Below are 20,267 nucleotides of genomic sequence, written 5' to 3'. Positions count from 1 at the left end.
TATCATAATTATTTCCTTTTTTTAATCGCATTTAAAAAAACATTTCCGGACTCTAATTAAAAATTCATTCGTAGAAATTGGTAATCGTTTCCTTTAATTATTATTATGAATAACGAGATTCGTTTCTATCGATTAAAAAGGTCAATAGTAGAACGGAGTGAAAAAATCGGAAACACGTGAGAGTGAAAACCAGATTCGTTTGGATTTCCGTATACGGGTTCTCCGAATTATACATATTTTTGAAACTCGCTTTTTAAAATCACATAGTCCAGCCTCGTTATAATGTTAATCAAATTTTCAAGTTGTACGCTTTTTATTATCATTATGTTTTTCGCATAACAAGCATAATATATTCATAAAAGGTGTCTATAAGTACTTGATTACTTTCGTCAGCCACTGTATACGAACAACGCGTGAAGCTTGTATATTGCCAGTTTATATAATCCATCGATATTGTTGCTTCAAAGAGGATGCAGTGCACGAACGAGATAATACGAGTAAGCGGGAGAGACGGTATGATGCTGTCCTATTTAAAGTACGATAAAATGGATGTTATGACTCGTGTTGTGATAATTCGTAAACGATCCACCGTAATTGACCAGGAGCAAGAATGGTAATTATATAAAAAAGAGCACACTTTATTAATCCGATATCAATTGTCCATGCAGCAGAATTTTTATTTCGTCTGCGATAGTTTCGTGATAGCCTTACAATTGAATTTTTCGGTATTACGTAATCTAAACTCGATGCAAACCTAAAAAATATTTTTGTGTACATGTTTATACTGAAATCGAAACAAAAGATGCGCGATGACTATATGTACAAACGAAGTTAATGAGAATGTTGACCTTGACAACATATGTCAAGGTCAATAAAACCATAAAACTCCCGGGAATTTAATGAGAAATCGGCCAGATTACGACGAATGCAAAGATTACGAGAATATTGTTTTATCGTGGTAACGCGTGGTTGAAGAATTGGACACGCTGATACAAATACGATTACGCAAGCTCTACCCTAATTACGACTTATCTGTTTCGATATTTTCTCTTCTTACCGAACGTCACTACGACGTTCGTTAAACGCATGACACGGATTTGAAATGAATCTATTATTATCGATGATGTCAGCGCATAAACGAAGATATAAATGTAATCGAGATGTTGCTAGACAAATCTTAAATGCAAACTTTGCATTACGTTTAAAGCAAGCTCTTTGGTTGAATCTCGAAATCTTTGGATTTACACTTGGCCTTAACACTTACAAAACACCTATCTACATCTACGATAATGTTCGTTTCGTCTAAGTCGATAACATATCCTTGAGAAACGCGGGTTAAATTACTTCGTACATTTTGAAGCCTCCAATGGCAAAAGTTGAATCAGTTTTGACACGCGCAGATATTTTACGTTTTCTTATTTTCTAAGCTACATTTACGCGGCATAGATATATGCACATCTTATATACGTTGCAATATAGATTTCTTCTGCTTTTCTATTTATTGTACGAAATAAGAAAACGAGAAAATTTCATATAATAAATATACTTAATCGTTCGTATAATAAATATAAAAACTTTGCAATCCGCACGATATGTTACATGTTATGTTACAAGATATATCGTTTCGCTTAAAAATTATTTAAAAGTAAATTATTTAACGTAAAATTTCTCTTTATGACGTTTCGATTAATTGAATTGCATGCAAGTGCGTTCGTGGCCGACGTAAACGCGTTCAAAAGGTTTTAGATGGTCGCCGATTGACGCGAACGAGTTTGAGGAAAAGTTTCCTTGTGGGTACACGCCCCGTAGCGAATAGTTTAATCGATGCCACGAACGGTTTTCTGCCTGATCGAGAACCGATTGCAATCACGTTCAGCCTTGCTCACGTTCAGACGAGGCTGCGTAAGGTCGGAAACCAGTCCAGTTGGATTTTTCTTCGTCCCGTAGACGCGCTGACTAGCTCACATCCGCCTCCGGAATCGCACGTGAGCGTGACTCTTGAACAACTGCACATAAACGTCCCTGACACTTTATTCACTTTCTTTCCGTTTTCGTTCCTCAAATATTTAAGAATTTTTCTAACTAAATGCGACACTAGTCGAACTACTGGTTGTTCATAGATTTCTTCTTTGATATTCGGAATAATAGAGAAATTCTTAACCAGACGTTTGGGATTTTCTATTCAGAGTGCGGCCTATTGTTAGTTCTACTTTGGGTCGCGCGTTCATCACACTTAATTCGCTTTCTTCCGTCTTGTTTCTACGAATAGAGATCTTTTTGATTAAACGTGTCACTAATTGAGCTATTCGATCCCCCGTAAATTTCTCCTTTACTCTTTCACGCACCAGAGTGATTTCTAACTACAGTTTTCTATCCAAAGCGTTGTTTTTTTCTAATTCGACGTTATTTTCCAATCACGTGTTTTTACGGAAATTCAAGGGACTCGATTGCAAAGGAATTTCGTCGTAAACGTGCTCCGTGTTCGAGTCGAAATCGCTTTGGAGGTGAATCCGCGTCGCTGATGGTCGATCGTAATGATCCTCTTGCAGAAGAGCTAGAACATGTAAAATAAAAACAAAGAATTATAAAATAAAGGAAATAGTAATATAGCGAATAGTAATAGGATGAATAGTAGATTCTGGAGAAGGAATGGCGAATAAATCTTCGTAGAAGGAAACGTATATATGCTCACCATGCAAATTGCCAGATATACGGAGACCGATCGTGGCAGCTCCATTGGCATAATTGTTCGTGAGATCGTTGTTAATCATCGATGGCATCGCTATAGACTCTGGAGTAAACAGTGGCACCAGGCGAATTGGGGTTTCTACGATAGAATCATACATAAAATATGTCTATGGTTAAATAGTTTTTAATTTAAGTAGAAGCTTGTTTATCGAGTAAATTTGTTTTCTAGAAGACGAATGAAAAAAGAAGCTAAAGCTTTCGAAGTGTTTACTCGATTACTTGGTTCATCCTTTAGTCTTACGGTCTTTCCTTTTATAAAATTGCCTTTTTATAAAATTTGATTTTTTCGACCATCGAAGTAACAGCGTGTGTTACACCACCATGAGCGAGGAATCGAATGCAGTAGCCTTGGAGAAAAAGGGAAAACGCGTTACCGGATACCGTTTTAATTCTCCTCGAATAATCCACGCTCGAAGAGTGTTTCAAGATGGTCATCGAAGTAAAATTACGTGGACGAAATCGAGGTCAAGCACACATAGACTTCACCCAGATATGAAAAAGTAGGATTTTTCGAAACGTATAGCACTCACGGGGAAGAGTACCGGTGACTATCGATGAGATTTTCGTTGCGCTCGAATTTTCTTGGTTCTTCGTCTTCCCTTCTTCGTAGATCGAGATTCTTGTTGCTTCCAATAGCTTCGAACGCATGTGGAGAACCATCACCACTGTTACCGAGGTCAGACCCAGTGATACGATCGACGCTATCACGATTAGGGCGATGTCCATGGAAATCGGGGCCGGTTGAACGTCTGTTCGAAGTTATTATTACTATTAGACTGCGGATGTCTGCGTAAATTTATATTTTTCACAATGACGATTAATAAAAGACAGTGATCGCGAGCTTAGATACCAGATGAAACTCTTGAGAATTATATAATCGCAATTGTGGTTAGCATTTAATATTCAAAATTAAAATATATCCCACATTAAGGAGTGTTTGACATAAGTTATTCGATATGTTCTCATACAGAATGACGGGCTGCATCGACTAATTTAGTGAAAAATATGAGATTCCACTTAAAATCTGTATGTATATTACCTTTATGTATATTTTTAACGTAATCGATTTTAGGCGGACCGATATCTTGCAGATTGATGTTATCATCGACGTGTCTCGCAAACGAGTTTTTCATCGCGAATTTCCCTCGATCCCTGTCCAGGTTGCCCCTCCGTTCCGGTACGGAAACCCAAACGATGACAGGCTTGGCGGTGCTCGAGTTTCCGTCCTCGCGAGCTTGTGCCCTAATTTTCTTCTCATCCGTAGTCGAGACGTTGGTAGTTTCCGGGCTCGTTGTTTTACTAGGATTATCCGTCGTGGCTAGTATTTCGTGCATATCGTCCAACAATTCGTCAAATGGAACAACGATTATTATATTAATTACATAAATCTATTTGCCATTAATCTCCTCTTGTTTAAAGTTATGATATTTGCGCGACGTGCTGTGTATTTAGGATCGCGACTTTCGACTAACGGTTGCATCACGTAAATAAATATCTAACACGTCGTCTTATTTACTACTAGACTGCGAAACTTTTTGGTAAATTTCGAGGTACAAAAATGCACGAAAAACACGTATACAATATTCGAAAAATATTAAAATATTTAGTAAGTAGAACGATTTCCTGACTAAATATCGTCTTTAAATATTCTTATAATTAATTCTTATATTATACAATTAACTGTATATTATTCTTACAATATTTTTATGTTTATAAAAACATGAATTTGCATAAATATTCGAAATCTATTTACTACTATACCACGAATGTTTCTGTAAATAGTAGTATACTTTTAGTTTGAATGTAATATACAGGGTGGTTGGTAACTGGTGGTACAAGCGGAAAGGAGGTGATTCTACGCGAAAAAAGAAGTCTAAAATATAGAATAAAAATTTTTCGTTTGAGGCTTTGTTTTCGAGAAAATCGACTTTGAATTTTCGCTCGGTACGCGTGCACTTTATCACGTCTCGTTATAACGGATCTCACTGTAGATCGTTGTCTCGATGGAAAAATTAAAAAAAAAATAAAAAAAGGATTTTTATTCTATATTTTCGACTTGTTTTTTCGCGTAGAATCACCCCCTTTCCGCTTGTACCACCAGTTACCAACCACCCTGTATATATATATATATCTGTGTGTATGTGTTTTGTGCTTTCTTGCAGGTATAACATTTCCATAAACGCATAAAATGTCATTTATTACCTTCCGTGGTAGTTTCTGCCGTTTCCCAAATTCGCGAAGTTTCTCTATCAAGTTGAACGATCGTGAAATTCACGGTAACGCTGTTTTCCTCGTCCGTGTTTCGGGAATAGCTGCTGTTCTCCACGGAGACCGTGTTATCCAGATCATCGTGAATGCATCGACCTGTTTCTGGATGACATTCGCCGGTCGAATCCTTGCAGTCGCATAGAAACGCGCATCCAGGTCCCCAGCGACCGCTTGGACACGGCTCATTGCACCTGGAGGTGAAAACCGCAATTACGTATGTCACGCGAAGCAAGCGTGTGTCACGGTATGCATTATTGGAGCACTTATTAGGCTGTGTTTCAATCAACAGGTTGTACAGCGTGTTCGTGTAATTCTACGATAAACACGACGCGTAGAAATCGATAGAACTTGTTGAGTCAACCTAGTCACCATGAATCATAATCTTTTTTCTTCTTCGCTTTTTAACGTCGTTATTCTTTGAAGAATCTATTTTAGTTCTTATTAATCGCGCGATTGTTACACGAAGCGTGCAGTAACTGTAGCAACGCCAATTATCGAGAGGAATCTAACTAAGCAACGTTGTTCCTTTAACCCAGATTACATTCCACTGTCAGTCTGTGCTCTTTCTTTGACGACGTATTTCACACGGACAAATTTTTCTGTCGTTTGTTTGCTAAAAGAGTGACACAATTACCAAAAATACATTTTCGTATGGATCGAGCGAAAGGATCGACCAGGATGTACCTCCTCACGTCGAAAATTTATGCAGTTTAGCGGGCAAAAGAACGTACGGTTCTTAGATATTAAAACAAATTGAGAATCTCGTCGATCTCTATTTGAAGAAATAAAAAATCATGGGAAAGTTCCATTGTTCGAAAATTTCTGCCTCTCTATTTGGATATGACAGATTCTAGCGTAATTCACAATCAACGACTTTCGAATGCTGTCACTGTTCTAGCAAAGCGATGACGTATGTATATTTATAGATGATCTTACATTTCAGCACGTAATCCTGGCGGGCAAATACAGTGTCCATTTACGGGATTGCAAGGTACACTCTCGGTACAGTTGCATTTCTCTTTGCACTCCAAGCCCCACGTGCCCGGAGGACATACTGCGAATAAAACAGAGCGGATTTTCTCGCGGATCGTGACGTAATTATCGATTAAATTGTGAAGTTTGCGCATTTTTTCTTACATTTTCTCCCGATAGCTCCAACTAATGGTACAACGAATGAATCAACCACCTGGTCGTTACTTTTCCGTTTTCTCGAGTAACCGATACCTTGACGCGTGTACGACGTGAAAGAGAGCGGGGAGAACACGGCCGAGTATCGAATCACCGATTTCAGAATCGTAACAACGGCTAGGTGAAAATTATTTGCTGCTCGCACGCGTTCTTACGACTACGGAAGGTCGGCCTGTTTCATCGAGCGTGAAATATATCCGCCCTATTGCGGACTTTCGTAGTTTGTTCATTTCGAGTTCCGCGAAGCGACCGCTTGTCAGTGTTAACAAGAAATAGTCTTTTTTTCCACGGAAGCAAAGGAATATTTTAATATCTTTAATTTCTGATCGATATACGATACACGATATACCAAATATTTGATTTAAATAACAGAGCAACAAAATAGATTCACCGGTATTGCAGTTGTCATCCTCATAGCCGGGAATACAGTGGCATTGATTTGGCGAGGTGCAAATCCCCGACGGGCATTTTTCACAAACAGGCACGCATTTGATGCCTGAAGGCGATGTCTCCTCGTTATTGGATGAGATCGTTTTGTAGCCTTCACAGCATTCCTTTATAATCCTGGTCTTTGACTCAGTCTGCGAACAAAATCTTTGTTAACCATTTATAATGCTACATGACTTAAACAACGACATATTTTGTGTTTATTTTATTATTGCGCTATTATTCCATCGCTGAGTAATTCGTTTATAACAGTTATTAGCTATCCATGGTTTTTCCATTAGAATGGCGAAGCGTAAGTGATAAGAATTCTTTTTCTCGTACGCAAAGAGAAATCAGGTTATAAACAGTTCGTTAATCTTAATACTTATTAGAACATACGCGATACATCGTTATACAAATATAGTGGCATGTAGTCATCGGCCAAAGTCTTTTAATAAAGTTGAAAGCAGTACAAACTTTACGAATACGTAGTTTCTTCAATTCAAATACTTTAACTCATCGTGACATTATCGGTAACCCTTGGGAGCATCTGCTTCGGTTTTCCTAATTACTACTGCAGATAAACATGCGATTTATTCAAATGGAGTAATAGAATAGTAGATTCAATAAACGTCTAGCTCCGAATGATACTGTAGTTGGAAAAACGATAAAAGAACGAAAACCAGGCCGCCTAAGCCATCGAACGAAGCTGTTCTGGCAACGTGGCTACTGGATCTTTGGAAAAGATCCCATTTTTCCCACCCAGTCCCTGAAACGAGATCCCAATCGTCGATAAGGAAAGCAGAGCAATTGCAGAACAAAGGCAAGAGGAAAATGTTGGACGCGTGCAAGCGTGTATAGGTTTCGTTCGTAATACATTGTAAGTGGATACGCGCGAGAAAACCAAAGTCCACGTCTGTAAATTACACGCTTCTCTTTCTCTTTACCTTTCCTTCTTACTTTGCCATACCGACGAATGAAAGTAATAGCTCCGAGCATGAAACTAATTTCCACGAATACTTCATTTGGAGACTTCATTATGCGGTGAGGAGTGATCGGTTCATTTTTGTTAGATTTCTGACTTCTGAAATAATTGAAGGGACTAACCTGGTAGCATGGTATATCTTCTATATAGATTTTCCGATTGGTTTCAAATTTGACCAATATACTCACGATAGTCGTGTCACATTGCAGTGTTAATGTGTCAGAATGTTTAATTTAACGTATACAATTAATTTATTTATTTTTATTAATTTAACGTATAAAAGTTTTCTATGGTAAATGTATGCAAATAGTTTCGCGAGCCAATCTCTAGATATAATTACAGAGACATATAGTTTGTCTAAGAAAGATGGAAATGTATCAAACCTTAGTTATATTTTTCAATTAACAATTATTTAATTTAAGCATGGAACTAGAGAAAGTCAAACATGGACTAAGATCGTTTTTGTTACATGTCCGTCAATTTTAATAACCAAATTTCCTTTCTTCGTTAAGTGCTCACGATTTATATACGACTGGTCAGACTGGTGGATCGACCAGTTTCAAATGTCAGTGTATTTTTTAATCGGGATGTTCATTGGCAAACGAAGAAAACATCGCTTCTTGTCCAAGCTCCGATGAAGCAACGAAGCGGTAGATTGCTCGTTTGATATTTTTGCATGTCAGACGTTATCGTTCGAAGTCAATTTATGCTTATTACATTTCTTCCGGGAGGGAATTCACGCGATTCGCATTCAATGAAACTATCGATGGTTTTGCAGATCGTTGTGAAAGATAAAGTCGTTTAATGTCCATAAATGACGCCACCGATTCGATACAATGTTGTAATTAGTATCTGTTTGTTCAAACTCGAGATTCGTTACGCAAAAGAACGTTTTACAGCTTCTTAACATCGGTTATTGCGCGTTAATAAGTTGAGGAAAACTCGATAATGTTTACCGTTCATAATGTTTACCGCATCGAATCTACATATTTTAGGAAATATCGTTTCCTAATATGTTTCGAAACATGTCATTTCTTGTTACGTTAACCACAACGTATAAAGATTGCAAATTTTAGGATAGTTTTACTATTACGAAGCGTAGCGTATGAATTAAAAATATATAAAATATTTAAATCGTATAATATTTATCGAATGAAACGAGTCCCTATTTAAGTTTCATTTCTTTTAGTCGTATTTATAAAAACCTGAATCTGCATAATCGTCCGTAACCTGATTATTATAGCATTCTGCACATCCGAAACGAGTTTCGTTTCGACGAGACTAGATAGAGTCGGAAAGATTGGATTAAGTATTGGTCGTAAGAAGTGACCAGAAGTCGTCCTCGATCGAATAATAAATAACTAATGATAGCGCCAGAAAGATATACTGGACGTTAATGAAGTCACGCTATTACGGTAAAATGTGTAATTTGAAATTCTACCAGGAAACAGCTCTTAATGTGTCAATTAACGACGTCATTTTACGATTCCGATGAGTCTTTCGACATCGATCAAAGTTCGTTACACGTAAATACTCCGTCCAGACCGTGGCTCGGCGTTTTAACGTTCGGAATAGATTTAATCCGGCAATTCCACGAATCGATAAATAATCAGTCGGTTTTCATAGACTGACATAGATCATTCGTACGAGTCGATCTCATGCATAAAGTCAATGCACGTAATCCTCGTTGCGCGATTTCCGTCTTTCTTGAAAGTTTTACGTACTTACTAAGATATCGCATGTTTCGTTCCTTCTAATTCGTGTCTTTTCACGAAGCTAGTTGCAAAAACCATAAGCAGGCGTTCTAGGCCTCTTAAGTTTCTCCGTACAGAGATTTATAAAAGTATTTGATTCGATGCTTGCATTAAACTTGGATCTGAAGTCTATAATTATATATAATCACTTAAATAAATATATTTACTTGCCTTATTTTTCTGTCATTTGATAGCTATCAATTAATGGCTCCAAAAGTATTTATACGTTAGCTATAGAATGATTTTACGAATACGCGTATCGTGTATTGTGGAACTAAAGTTTTTGACGCGACTTATTTCATTCTCTGCATTTAAAGTCTCTAAATTGCATATTTTAGAAACTGAATGTGAAATATTTAGTCGACAGAATACTTTTGTCACTGACTGTATTTCACTTTAATATCACTTAAAGTATATCCTGCGCACATAATCCAAATCCTGAGAAATTCTATTAACGTTTTACTGTATTCCATTATGTAAGACATATATTATTAAATTTTACCGTGTGGATTAGTTAATTGAGGGTTTTGGGTATGTTCTCTTCTTTACAGCGGACAACCTGCAGAAAACGTTTTGCTTAATTGTGTTGCGCAACAAGTTGACAGGTTCGATCGATGGAAAGAATTAATTACGACAAGATAGGATTAGCGTGATTAATAATCACGACACGGTAATTGTGACAATATTTACGATGTGGTAGTTGTAACAGAAAGTAGCACGGATGGATCTGTTTACGTAACACCTGCCTCTTCTTCTTTATAATCCTACCAAATAATTGCTTTCGACTATTTTCTACGATCTTACATGTTTTCCGTTGTCATTGTTACGTTAAACATTCCGAATTTTTGTTATCGGCATTTTGTAAATCGGATAATGCATTTAATATGACGATGAACGCACAGGTGGTTTAATTAAACTCTAGATATTTTCACTGGCATTCAAGTTGAGCGAATTGTCTGGCTGTGAAATAATCGACGATAATTGATATAAATAAATGAAATAATTGCTATATATACCCGATTGTTTACATATCTCGTTTAATAATACAGAAAATATATTTTTCTCTTTCCTTCTATAACGAACCATACTTTTGTCTTTCACTATATGATATGTCGTAGTTAGAAAAGTGAATTTTCCAACTACGATAGACGTGATCCTAATTCGATGCCTAGCAATTATAGACGCACCGTAAGAAGTAGATTTAAATTCCAACTAACAAACGTTCCACGTAATGGTTTAAAAATTGTGTAATTAACGGGATCGTTGTTTTTCTTTTTCTTGCTTTGCTGCTCGTCAAAAAACATCAAACGACCTCGAGATGTCGAACGTGAGCTCCGTGTCCGTTTTCTTTACACCAATCCTATCTCGCGTTTCTCCCCTTCCTTTTGAACCTCGTTTTCACATCCGATCCTTTACATCGCTCCATTTTTCTAGGACATCCTAGTCACTTTCGAAAAATGCTACTGAAGTTTCTTGTTATATATTTACACGTCACTCGTATCATAGTACACCGTTTACGAACGTCCAGATCTACTTTGAAACTCGTTCAAGGCCTACCCGCATTGTCTTACCAATGCTTCCCATTACTACTATCTCCGAGGTTACCTAACTGCTATCATTCTGATTAATATCCGCGTGTTTCAATGCTAAACTCGGCGCTCTTTCTCCTTGCTTTATTTCTTCCTATCGTTATTGTTAAATATTATTATTAACTTGATACGTGTCAAATATTTCTTCCGCAATAAAATTTTAATCATCGTATATTCAATCAAATGAATTTGATCAATTGCACTTGATACGATCGAATATACTTTCACAAGATTTTTAATTTCTCTCGTTATCTTAGATTTACAAGGATTATCAAATCTAGAAACGAACAATTTTTGAAATGAATTACTCGCAGCTGAAATACTTACAGAATGAAATATTCACAGCTGTCTCGCTTACAACCTCTTTTAACATATGTATTTAAAAGCTTCTTCCTAAACAGATTTCCAAAAATACGCCTACCACGTATTTATATATACTGCTTGATCGGATTACATTTCATCGCATTTATTTAGCAAAATGTGAACGAGCCTACGACTCGACCTAATAATTCTACGAGCCGCTGTATCTTTCTCTACGCTTCTGTTATGCAACCGTTCGTGTAGTACGGAGTAAAACGCTGCTCGATGTTCCTACGTAATAAATATTAAACGCTACTCTAACCGTGAGAGACTTGGGTAACGTGCTATATATACCGAACGTTCGATGCTTCATCCTTTTCTCATGGGGATACGCTCTCATTGTTGGCATCGCACCGCGACTGCGTGTCTCTCGTCTACGCTACTGTACACGTTTCGCGTTTCTGTGGACGTTCTATAAAAATGATATCTTTTCTTCCGTTTTCGATACAGGTTCCATAAAGTCGTTATTTTTCCGTAGTTTCTACGGAACTTCTACGAAACTGTCATTTTTTCTTGGTTTTATATCGGTTTCAGAACGACGCTGTAGTCGATTTTCATTTTGATTTGACAAGAATATTCTTAAGCGTTTCGACCCTTCTCCTCTGTCATTTTACTTAAAACAACTCAACTAGGAAGATTTCTCCGGAGTTGCGTTTAGATTCGAATTGAGTAACATCAACGACAAATATAGAACAACGATTTGGAAGAGTGGGTTGGATATCAAGGCGTCGTAGCGATCTGTTTATCGGACAAAAAAGTTGAACAACTACGTACACCTACGCATGAAATCCGCCGTACGAAAGTGTTCTCGTGGGCGCGTGTTCTTCACGATTTTCCATTCCAGAGCAGCTGTTCTTGAGTTTAATGCGCTTGGTCGATTGCGAAACCGAGGAATTTAGACGAGGCCCCTTTTCTCTTCCGGAAATTTGTTATCTCGATCATCGGCTAACTGCGTGTACACGCACGAGCTGAGCTCGAAACAGTTGCTCGGTTCTCGATTCGATCGAGAAGTTACCCCTTATTCGTGTCTTTCGATTCTCTTTGGAGAAAGTTTCGGACGTAAGTTAGAAGGGTACCGTGTGTCCAAGTTTATTCGACATCGATAGGAAACAATCGGAACACCGACGTTTCCTTGCGAAAGAGTTACGCTGTCGGATCATTTTGTTGTAGGTACTGTTGGTAGATATATTGTGGATATATAAGAGATATTGTGAGATCGTACAATTGGTCATGGTCGAAAAAATAATTTCACTTCGATAGATTTGTAGCGATAGCGCACTGATATAACAAATTAAAGACGAATTAATAATTAGCAATAAATAAATCGATGAAACGAATTATGTACTGAGAAACTTGACAATAGTATACGTTTTCTCTTTTGACAATCATATTGATGTACCGCCCTATTTTAAATACGATTTCTTTTGCTCTTGTCTTTACAAGTAAAAAGGCTTATAACGTTTCGAGAAAAATTTTCTTTAGCATAAAATTGAAACAAAAATTCCTTCATGTTTTCCTTAAACTGAAGAATCTCTTTAACAAAAAGAAAAAAAAAGAAAGAAAAGAAAAAGAACACTGGATCGAGAAGAAAATGGCAAGAAGAATGCAGCAGAGTTCATTTATGTTCTCAGAGTGTCTCTTTCAGCAAATATACATCTCCGATTGATGCAGAGAAACAGAGAAGTGCTTTTTTTCTATGGTTCGACCACATTTGCATTAACCACCGCGCTCACTTTCTTCCGGCAGCAGTTGCTCCACATGTGGACGCAAATTGTTGCGTAAGATCGTGTAACGGGTTTCGATCGAGGATATTAGCTGGCTACCGAAATCATTGTCGGAATCTTGATCCATTGAGAGATAAGTAGGAAACACCGCGTGGATCATAGTTTAATTGATTAATCGTGGCTCGATGATAATTAGTTTGCTGGTATATGGTAATTATCGACCGGAGTATGGCGAGTATGGTATAAAACGACCAGGAATGGCACTTCATCAGCAAAAAATTGTACGAGTAATCACGACCGGTGTCTTTTTGTTCGGATCCCAACGTGGACACGTGTCACGTGTTGCAAAATCCATCGAATCGTTCCACTTAACGTAACGCTGATATACTTTCTACTCAATTCCTTTAATAATGTTAAATCCATCGCTCAGAAGCCATAATGACCAATGTGAATTGAAAAGGATAAAATAATGATAACTAGAATGCGGATATTTATGTAAATTCATATTTTTATAAATGCAAGTAAAAGGCTAAGACCTAAATTGTTTCACTCTCTAAGTCAATTTTAGTGATTCGTACAAATACATCGCTATCTATGGCAAGATTGAATAGCGAGACACGAGAATAAAAAGATGCAGTTGATAATTTATCTTCCAAGACTCGTGCACTGCCATAAAATGTTATTTAATTAAGAAAGGCGAAAAGAGATTTAAGGAAACAAAGGAAACAATTTAAATAAACGAGAGAAGGAAGGAAGGAATAAACTGCACGGTAGAACACGAGGTGTGAATGTAAAATAGCGCGAAGACATAACACGATGTTAATTACGCCAGAAAAATACCTGATTCTTCAACAATCGCTACGTCCCAGAGAGAAATAAGGAAAGCGATATCATTTTCACAAGATCGAAGTTAGATATCACTAATTTTAGAAACTTTTTACTTTAACGGTAATTAACGTCTTACATTGTAAGAGATAAGAAGCGTGAAACTGTTTGATTGGTTGTGCAACTGCGCGTTCTTTCTTGTAACTCTTCGCGTATAAAAATCCTACGATGTACTTTAATAAATCGCACGCAACACTACACGTTCGTTAACGGTTTCTAATTTCCACGTTAGCTCGTCGGTGTACGTTTCAATCGTTAAACAGGAAACGGTTAAACGACTTGGTTAAATGAACGCTATTCCTACGTAACGACGCTCGAAACGATATATTTCACGTTCTAAGCGCTACTTGGAAAAGCGAACGTCGGTGAACGTTTCTTAGAGAACACCTTACAGGAAATCTTCGTCGTGCTTTGGTCAATCGTGTGAAGACGCATCGGAAGAACGTTCCTTGCATTTCGCTGTGATTCGTTATTGCGCCAATATGTAAATTCTTTCTTATTTCCGTCTGCAATGGCAAGTTCCTCTTTTCACGCAACTCGAACGACACATCTTTCGATTCTTGCGCTCACAATGCCATTTTCAGACGTTTCATTAGACATCACGAGACACTCGCTTTCCCTGTAATTAACTCGCGCGGTCTTATCCACCGTGAGAGCAAGAGAGGAATCGAAACGAGAGAGGCGGAAGACTTGCCACTGTGCTTTTATTGCTCCGTGTAACGGGCAACATTACATACTCATTGGTGGATTTATTGCAAATTTCTCGGGTCATTCTGGTCTTTCCTCTCCTCGTGCTCGAATGGAGGAGGAATGCTTTTTCGTAAGAGTTTCCGGTGAGATACGAGCTGACGAAACTTGCAATCTCTTTGCTAAAAAGGTGCTACTGATATTAACAGACTACGGATGTTTCTCATTAAGTGGCACGCGCTTAATTAAAATCTTTTATAAAATTAGCAATTTTATCGTAGTTAATTATTTTCTATCTAACTCAAGTACTCCAAATCATTTTATGGTGTTAAACGGGCGAATAAATCAATAAACGTACAATAAAACACTCTAAGTCTGACAAGTTAGAAGAAGTACAGCGGTTATCAAGAAATCCGAACGAAACAAAAATTAAGGAAAAAAATCTGCTTACCTTCACGCGGTATCGTTGCCTCATCTCTGTTCGTGTCTTCGGACATCTGGGTGGAATCTGCAGACACCAAGTGAACGTGTTCACGACAACCGGTTCCGTGTACGTTTCCATCGAAGTGATCGTATAGCTGCAATGTTTGATCAATTAAGTATCCGTCTATCGCGTGATTTCCTTATCGGGAGAACACCGGTAGCGTGTCACGGGACCGAGTGACCGCGTGTTAAATTACGAACTCTGGGTTACTGTCAAGGCTCGTCTACGAAGCTGCTTAACCTCCGCATTCACAATGTTTCGTTTATCGAACATTTCGATTATTATATATCAGAGAATTAGAAAATACTTACTTTTCCATCCTCGAACACACGTTGTCCGCTGAGAATACCCTCGAAGAAGATACAATCAGGAACAGGACCAACTGCCAGACCCTGGAACCGCTCATTTCAACTGCTAACAAATTTCCCTCCACTACAATTCTCAGCCGTTATTCTTTCGCTACATGTTGCTCGATTTTGCATTACATTTCATTGCATATTCTTGGCGTATAAAATCAATTATTTTCAATAAAAATTTGATTCAATAGAAAATAAAATTTTGTTGTCACAAAAATCTAGATCTTGAATATATATCTTTATAATTATAAGCAAATCACGAATGGCCTTCGAATGTAATCAAAGTATTAGCAAAAGTAAAATACAACGACTATGTACTAACCGTGATAAGACGTTCAATGTATGTAACTCGGAACGTAAAGAGTTAACATTCCAAATTTTGGCAGTTTACCGTACTCACTTTTGTCGAAGATTGTCTGCAGTGAAAGCCTGGACACCAAGGTGAACGTTCAATTAGCCATTTCAGAAAGATTCGTCGGTATATGATGTGGCTGGACGTCGGCGTAAATCGAACGAACATAGCGCATTCATCGTCTTGCGTGTCATTCCTTCGCCGGAAATGGATCGACGTATCGAGTGGTGTAAATGGCTGGTCTTTAAACGCAAAAGTGTCTCGTTACTATCGGTAACAAGAGACGTTACGCGCGTCGATGTCTCTAACGATCTGAGAAAACCGTTTTGCGACACTCCTTGCGCTTGTTTGCAATTTCTATCGATCCAATTACATATATCCATCGAAACGCTCAATGAGTGTCCATAAGTAATTCCCAATTATGGTTTCCATTTTGTGCAAAATGCAAATTATACAAGGAGTTGCGAAAAACGTGTAAAATATTTTAAGAATTAATTCAGCATTCATAAATAACGGAAAAAGGTCACCGGATCCAAGTTCTTGTCATTGGACATCCTATATTTTTGCGTAATAAATTGGATACTTATATAGAGAGATCGAGAATGGGAAATGGAAGATTGGCTAGTGGAAAGAAACAGACGGCGTGGCGCGGCGTTGCGTTCAGACGTTGCTAGCGGAAATTGCGTCGCCCATATTTGACGTAAGAGGGACGAACGATCTCTTTCAAAGGACGTTCTTCTCGACAGGAAATGTTAAGTTGCTCCAATTGGCCGATTTACTGGGCGGTAATCAACCGAGTAACGTATTCGATAAACATATGCCTCTACGTAAATAATGAGACTCTGACGAAATATTTAAGCCATTTAGGGTCAAACAAAATAACGCGTAAAAGTTTCGCAAACACCGATAGGAAATTTAAATAACTAACATATCGTGTACACGGTATAACATCCGCAGAAAACAAGAAACAACGGAATTAATTTTACTTAATTACACTTTCGACGACGAGGACTGGTAATGAAAAATAGATTCAGATTTCATTCATAGACTCGTCCACATTAGGGTTAGTATCGGTACAACGTCAATGGAATATAAAGACTTAATTTTGCTTAATTAATTATAGTTTTAAAGACAAGAATTTGGCAATAAAGAGTAGATTTAAAATTCGTTCACAGAATCTTCCATACCAAGGCTAATATTCTCGCAAATTGTACGTATGTTTTCTGTTACGAGCACACCGTGAAATCAATAATGGTGGCCATAGACCGCAACAAGCGACGAGCTTACACTTTCGACCGCGTCTAATGTCACCGACTGACGCTCTATCGTTCTTGGTTGGGTGGCTTCGAAATGTGGCGGTCGCCACATGTGGTTTATAATTCAATCTCTTGTCATTTTTTCCACGCTCGAGTGCTGGAACATCAGTTAGGAAGATCGCAGGAGAAATATTTTCGATGCTAGTTCTGCTGTCATCGCCGTGAAAAATTCCTCGCTGATATTTTGCCCAACGCCGCTCTTGATGTATCATCGCGTCGAAAGAGAAGGCGATTGCATCGCTGAATGAATCAAGTAGGCTTACAATTCAGCCGAAAACGAGATATCATCTCGCTTGTAAAGAAGTTACCTAGATTTCAGATCAGTGTGGAGGATTACCGTGAAAGATCTTAATTATCCGATGATTATCTCCGTTACATTCTCAACCTTGGCTTTGAAGAAGAAACTCAAACTACTCAAAGCCAATTAGTCCGTTTCGTCCAAATGGAAATGAGATCTCGCACGGTGAAATCTTACGATTTTGTTCGTTTACGAAGATGTCATAATCGACCAAATTCTATTTTTAACTCACCACCACCGATATCTTTTTGAACTCTCTCTTTCTGCTTGCTAATATATATTTTACCAAATATATTGTACGTTTGCAGTAAATATCTTATAACAATGGTATACATTTTCAGATTGGTTTCAAATTTTACTAATACAATTATGGCAGTCGCGTTTTTCTATAGAGCTAATGATATTTCAAAATATTTTATATAACACACGTACTATATGCATAAGTTTTGTGCCAGAAAGGAAACGTCATTTCATATGCATCAATCTTACGCATATTGCAATCGCCATCAACAACCGCACGATTAACTTCAACGACTTTCCATTTCTCCGTCTCGTCGTCAATAAAAATCATAGAAAGTGGATCGTCGTTACAACAGAGAACACGGGTACAACGCGGTTCGTTGTACCGTGGAATGTAAATTCCAAAGCGGTTGTCCTTATCCCGCTGCATACGCGGCAAATTGCCCCGACGACGTGGAATAACTTTATTCCGATGTTTCGTTTGGATTCGTCGCGAAGGTACAGAGGCACGCGTTACGTGATCGACGATTTCGTTGGCGAAACGTATCGAAGGCGTGGCGAATCACTGCCCGAAACAGTCGTGCAAACTAAACTCTGTGCTCCCAAATCAATTCGTTTTCTTCGTGCGGAATAATTTCATGTTGCGATCGAAAGAGAGAATGCGTCACACGATCCACGACAACCGCTTCACGGTGCGATTTTATGGTGTTACGTCTGTGGATTCGAGTTGTAAAACGCCGTTTTTATAAAGGTCAGATTCGCCCACCTAGACGTATATTTTGTCGTTAGTAGAGGCGATACGGTGAGATTGTAAAATTGGTCAGTGTTTGAAATTTACGCTTTCCAACGACCATAATTAATATTACATTAATATTAGAGATATATCGAGGGTCTTGTACGGAGTAGGATATAAATTCGTAAAGATCATTACAAAAATCAGTGCATTTTTTAAGATTACGCTATTGACGCATCTGCTTGATGGAAATCGTTCTCACGGCTTTCCGTATACGGTCGATGGGAAAACAACGATTCCTCGCTCTACACCATGCACAGTCGCGTTAATTTTCATCAAAGAATCCACAATTATGCCGCCTTGGGAGTTCTCCCTTCTTCACGCTCCAGTACGTAATTTCGAACGAGATCCAAAGAATTCCAAAGAGGTTTTACACAATCTAACATCACACGGTTTCCCATGGGAAATCCCACCCCATCAACAGGGCACAGGACACGCGAACATCCATTGAATCAATCGCACGTGGGACTCGACAGTGTGACGAAAAATCGGTTAATGATGTAATCGTTGCTCGTCTTTCATCGTGCAGGAGTTTTTATCAAGCGCTCACCGGCGTTAATTAAAATCTCACACAGTCGAGGCGGTGCTAGAGCGAACGAATTAATTGGAAAAGCTCTCACAAGTTTTCAGGTTGAGTCGAGAAACTTGCTTTCCATCTAATAGTTTCCGCCATGAATCTACATCCGTGGAACGAGAATCAACCGTTAACGCGATTTATCAAGCACAAAGGAACGATTCCACGAAGGCATTTCAATTCGAAACTCCAATCAACAACAAACTACACGGGCAACTATATATTGTTAATCAAAAGTTTAGTATCGGTAAATGTTCCATAGAAACTAAAAATTTAAGAAAAGCCAGAATACATAGAATATCCAAGGTAAGCCTTTTATACCTAAATATTTAAACCAATGTTTACTATATTTATATCTTCTTGCAATATCTAACGGGTAAAATGTATCTCTACTTACACAGTGTTCGTAAAACTATGAATTTTCATAAACATCCGGAGTTTAATTCGTACTAAAAGCACCCCACCGATGAAGCATTGATACAAAACTCGTTGTAAAATTCGACATAGCTCCGGTGGAAAGAGAGATTCTAAATTTTTGGTACGTGAAAAACATACGTAGAGACAGTCTGATCCTTTGTCACATCACAACTCGTGCACTATCTTCCTTGTCGTATGATAAACTGATTAAGAATCGAAATGTAGCGTGCAGTGTAAGAACGAGGAAGAACGCACCAGGTTGGATCCTGGAGACTTTGTAAAGAGGTCGAAGGCGTTGGGAGACGTCAGTGGCTCTTTCACAGACCGATTCACAACTGGCTACGTAACGAGCAATTGGCGTCGCTGGCACTCGGGAATGTACTTGTGGCACAATGAACTCCGACCCTAGCGACCGACAACGACAACTATACAACCGGTCAGAAGGTGGGGTCAGAAGATCCCAGAGGGGGCGGTGTTCGTGTTCTGGATCCTTTTTCCTCGTGGAAGACAGAGAACGAGCGATGGCCGGCCACTCGAGTCTTTGAAGCACCGAGGATATCCTGTCCGGAGACATTGACACTGTCCCGGGAAACTTTCATCGAAGCGTAACGAAGTTCACGACCTACGTTCGTGTCTCTGCTATTAGCGTTCCCTTCGAAAGGGTGTCGACGTTTAACGAAAAGAATGAAGGAGGATTCGCTGGATGGAGGTACACCATCGTTCATAAGTATCTGAATACTGCGGTTGAATCGAAGCAAGAATATCAGGATTTGACCAAAGTGCGTAAATCAACGACGAATTAATAATTAGTAAATCACGACTT

The 20,267-nt window shown here is 38.4% G+C and overlaps 1 protein-coding gene across 7 annotated transcripts; it reads right to left on the bottom strand.

Annotated features, from left to right (window-relative positions):
* Positions 1 to 558: 558 nt before the first annotated feature.
* Positions 559 to 19,858, bottom strand: LOC100747150. 7 transcript variants are annotated; one of them, XM_003484728.4, is made up of 11 exons: positions 19,700 to 19,858; positions 15,855 to 16,048; positions 15,410 to 15,512; positions 15,066 to 15,192; positions 6,596 to 6,785; positions 5,953 to 6,070; positions 4,951 to 5,207; positions 3,788 to 4,066; positions 3,279 to 3,497; positions 2,693 to 2,827; positions 559 to 2,554 (listed from the first exon to the last, which is right to left on the bottom strand). In XM_003484728.4, the coding sequence occupies exons 3-11, from the start codon at positions 15,502 to 15,504 to the stop codon at positions 2,415 to 2,417; spliced, it is 1,560 nt and encodes a 519-aa protein (XP_003484776.1). In that variant the 5' UTR covers positions 15,505 to 15,512; positions 15,855 to 16,048; positions 19,700 to 19,858; the 3' UTR covers positions 559 to 2,414. The 7 variants fall into 7 exon arrangements, with proteins under 7 accessions (XP_003484776.1, XP_012240402.1, XP_024222625.1 ...); XM_012384979.3 differs by having other exon boundaries at positions 15,410 to 15,509; XM_024366857.2 differs by having other exon boundaries at positions 15,855 to 15,883; positions 19,700 to 19,834.
* Positions 19,859 to 20,267: the final 409 nt, after the last annotated feature.

The sequence above is a fragment of the Bombus impatiens genome, unplaced genomic scaffold (assembly GCF_000188095.3).
Source record: "Bombus impatiens unplaced genomic scaffold, BIMP_2.2 scf_0020, whole genome shotgun sequence".
NCBI lineage: Eukaryota > Metazoa > Arthropoda > Insecta > Hymenoptera > Apidae > Bombus > Bombus impatiens.
The sequence above is the reverse complement of the archived record's forward strand: the minus strand, read 5'-3'. Positions and strand labels throughout refer to the sequence as shown.

What these genes read in the sequence shown, in the direction of transcription:
- LOC100747150 (XM_024366834.2), bottom strand. Translation starts at nt 19,459, where the DNA reads ATGTTTATGAAAATTCATAGTTTTACGAACACTGT. An exon ending in GCAGACAATCTTCGACAAAA is followed by an intron (nt 15,513 to 15,854) that starts GTGAGTACGGTA and finishes GAAATTTGTTAG; the next exon opens with CAGTTGAAATGAGCGGTTCC. An exon ending in GGCAGAAACTACCACGGAAG is followed by an intron (nt 4,067 to 4,950) that starts GTAATAAATGAC and finishes ACGAAATACTAG; the next exon opens with CCACGACGGATAATCCTAGT.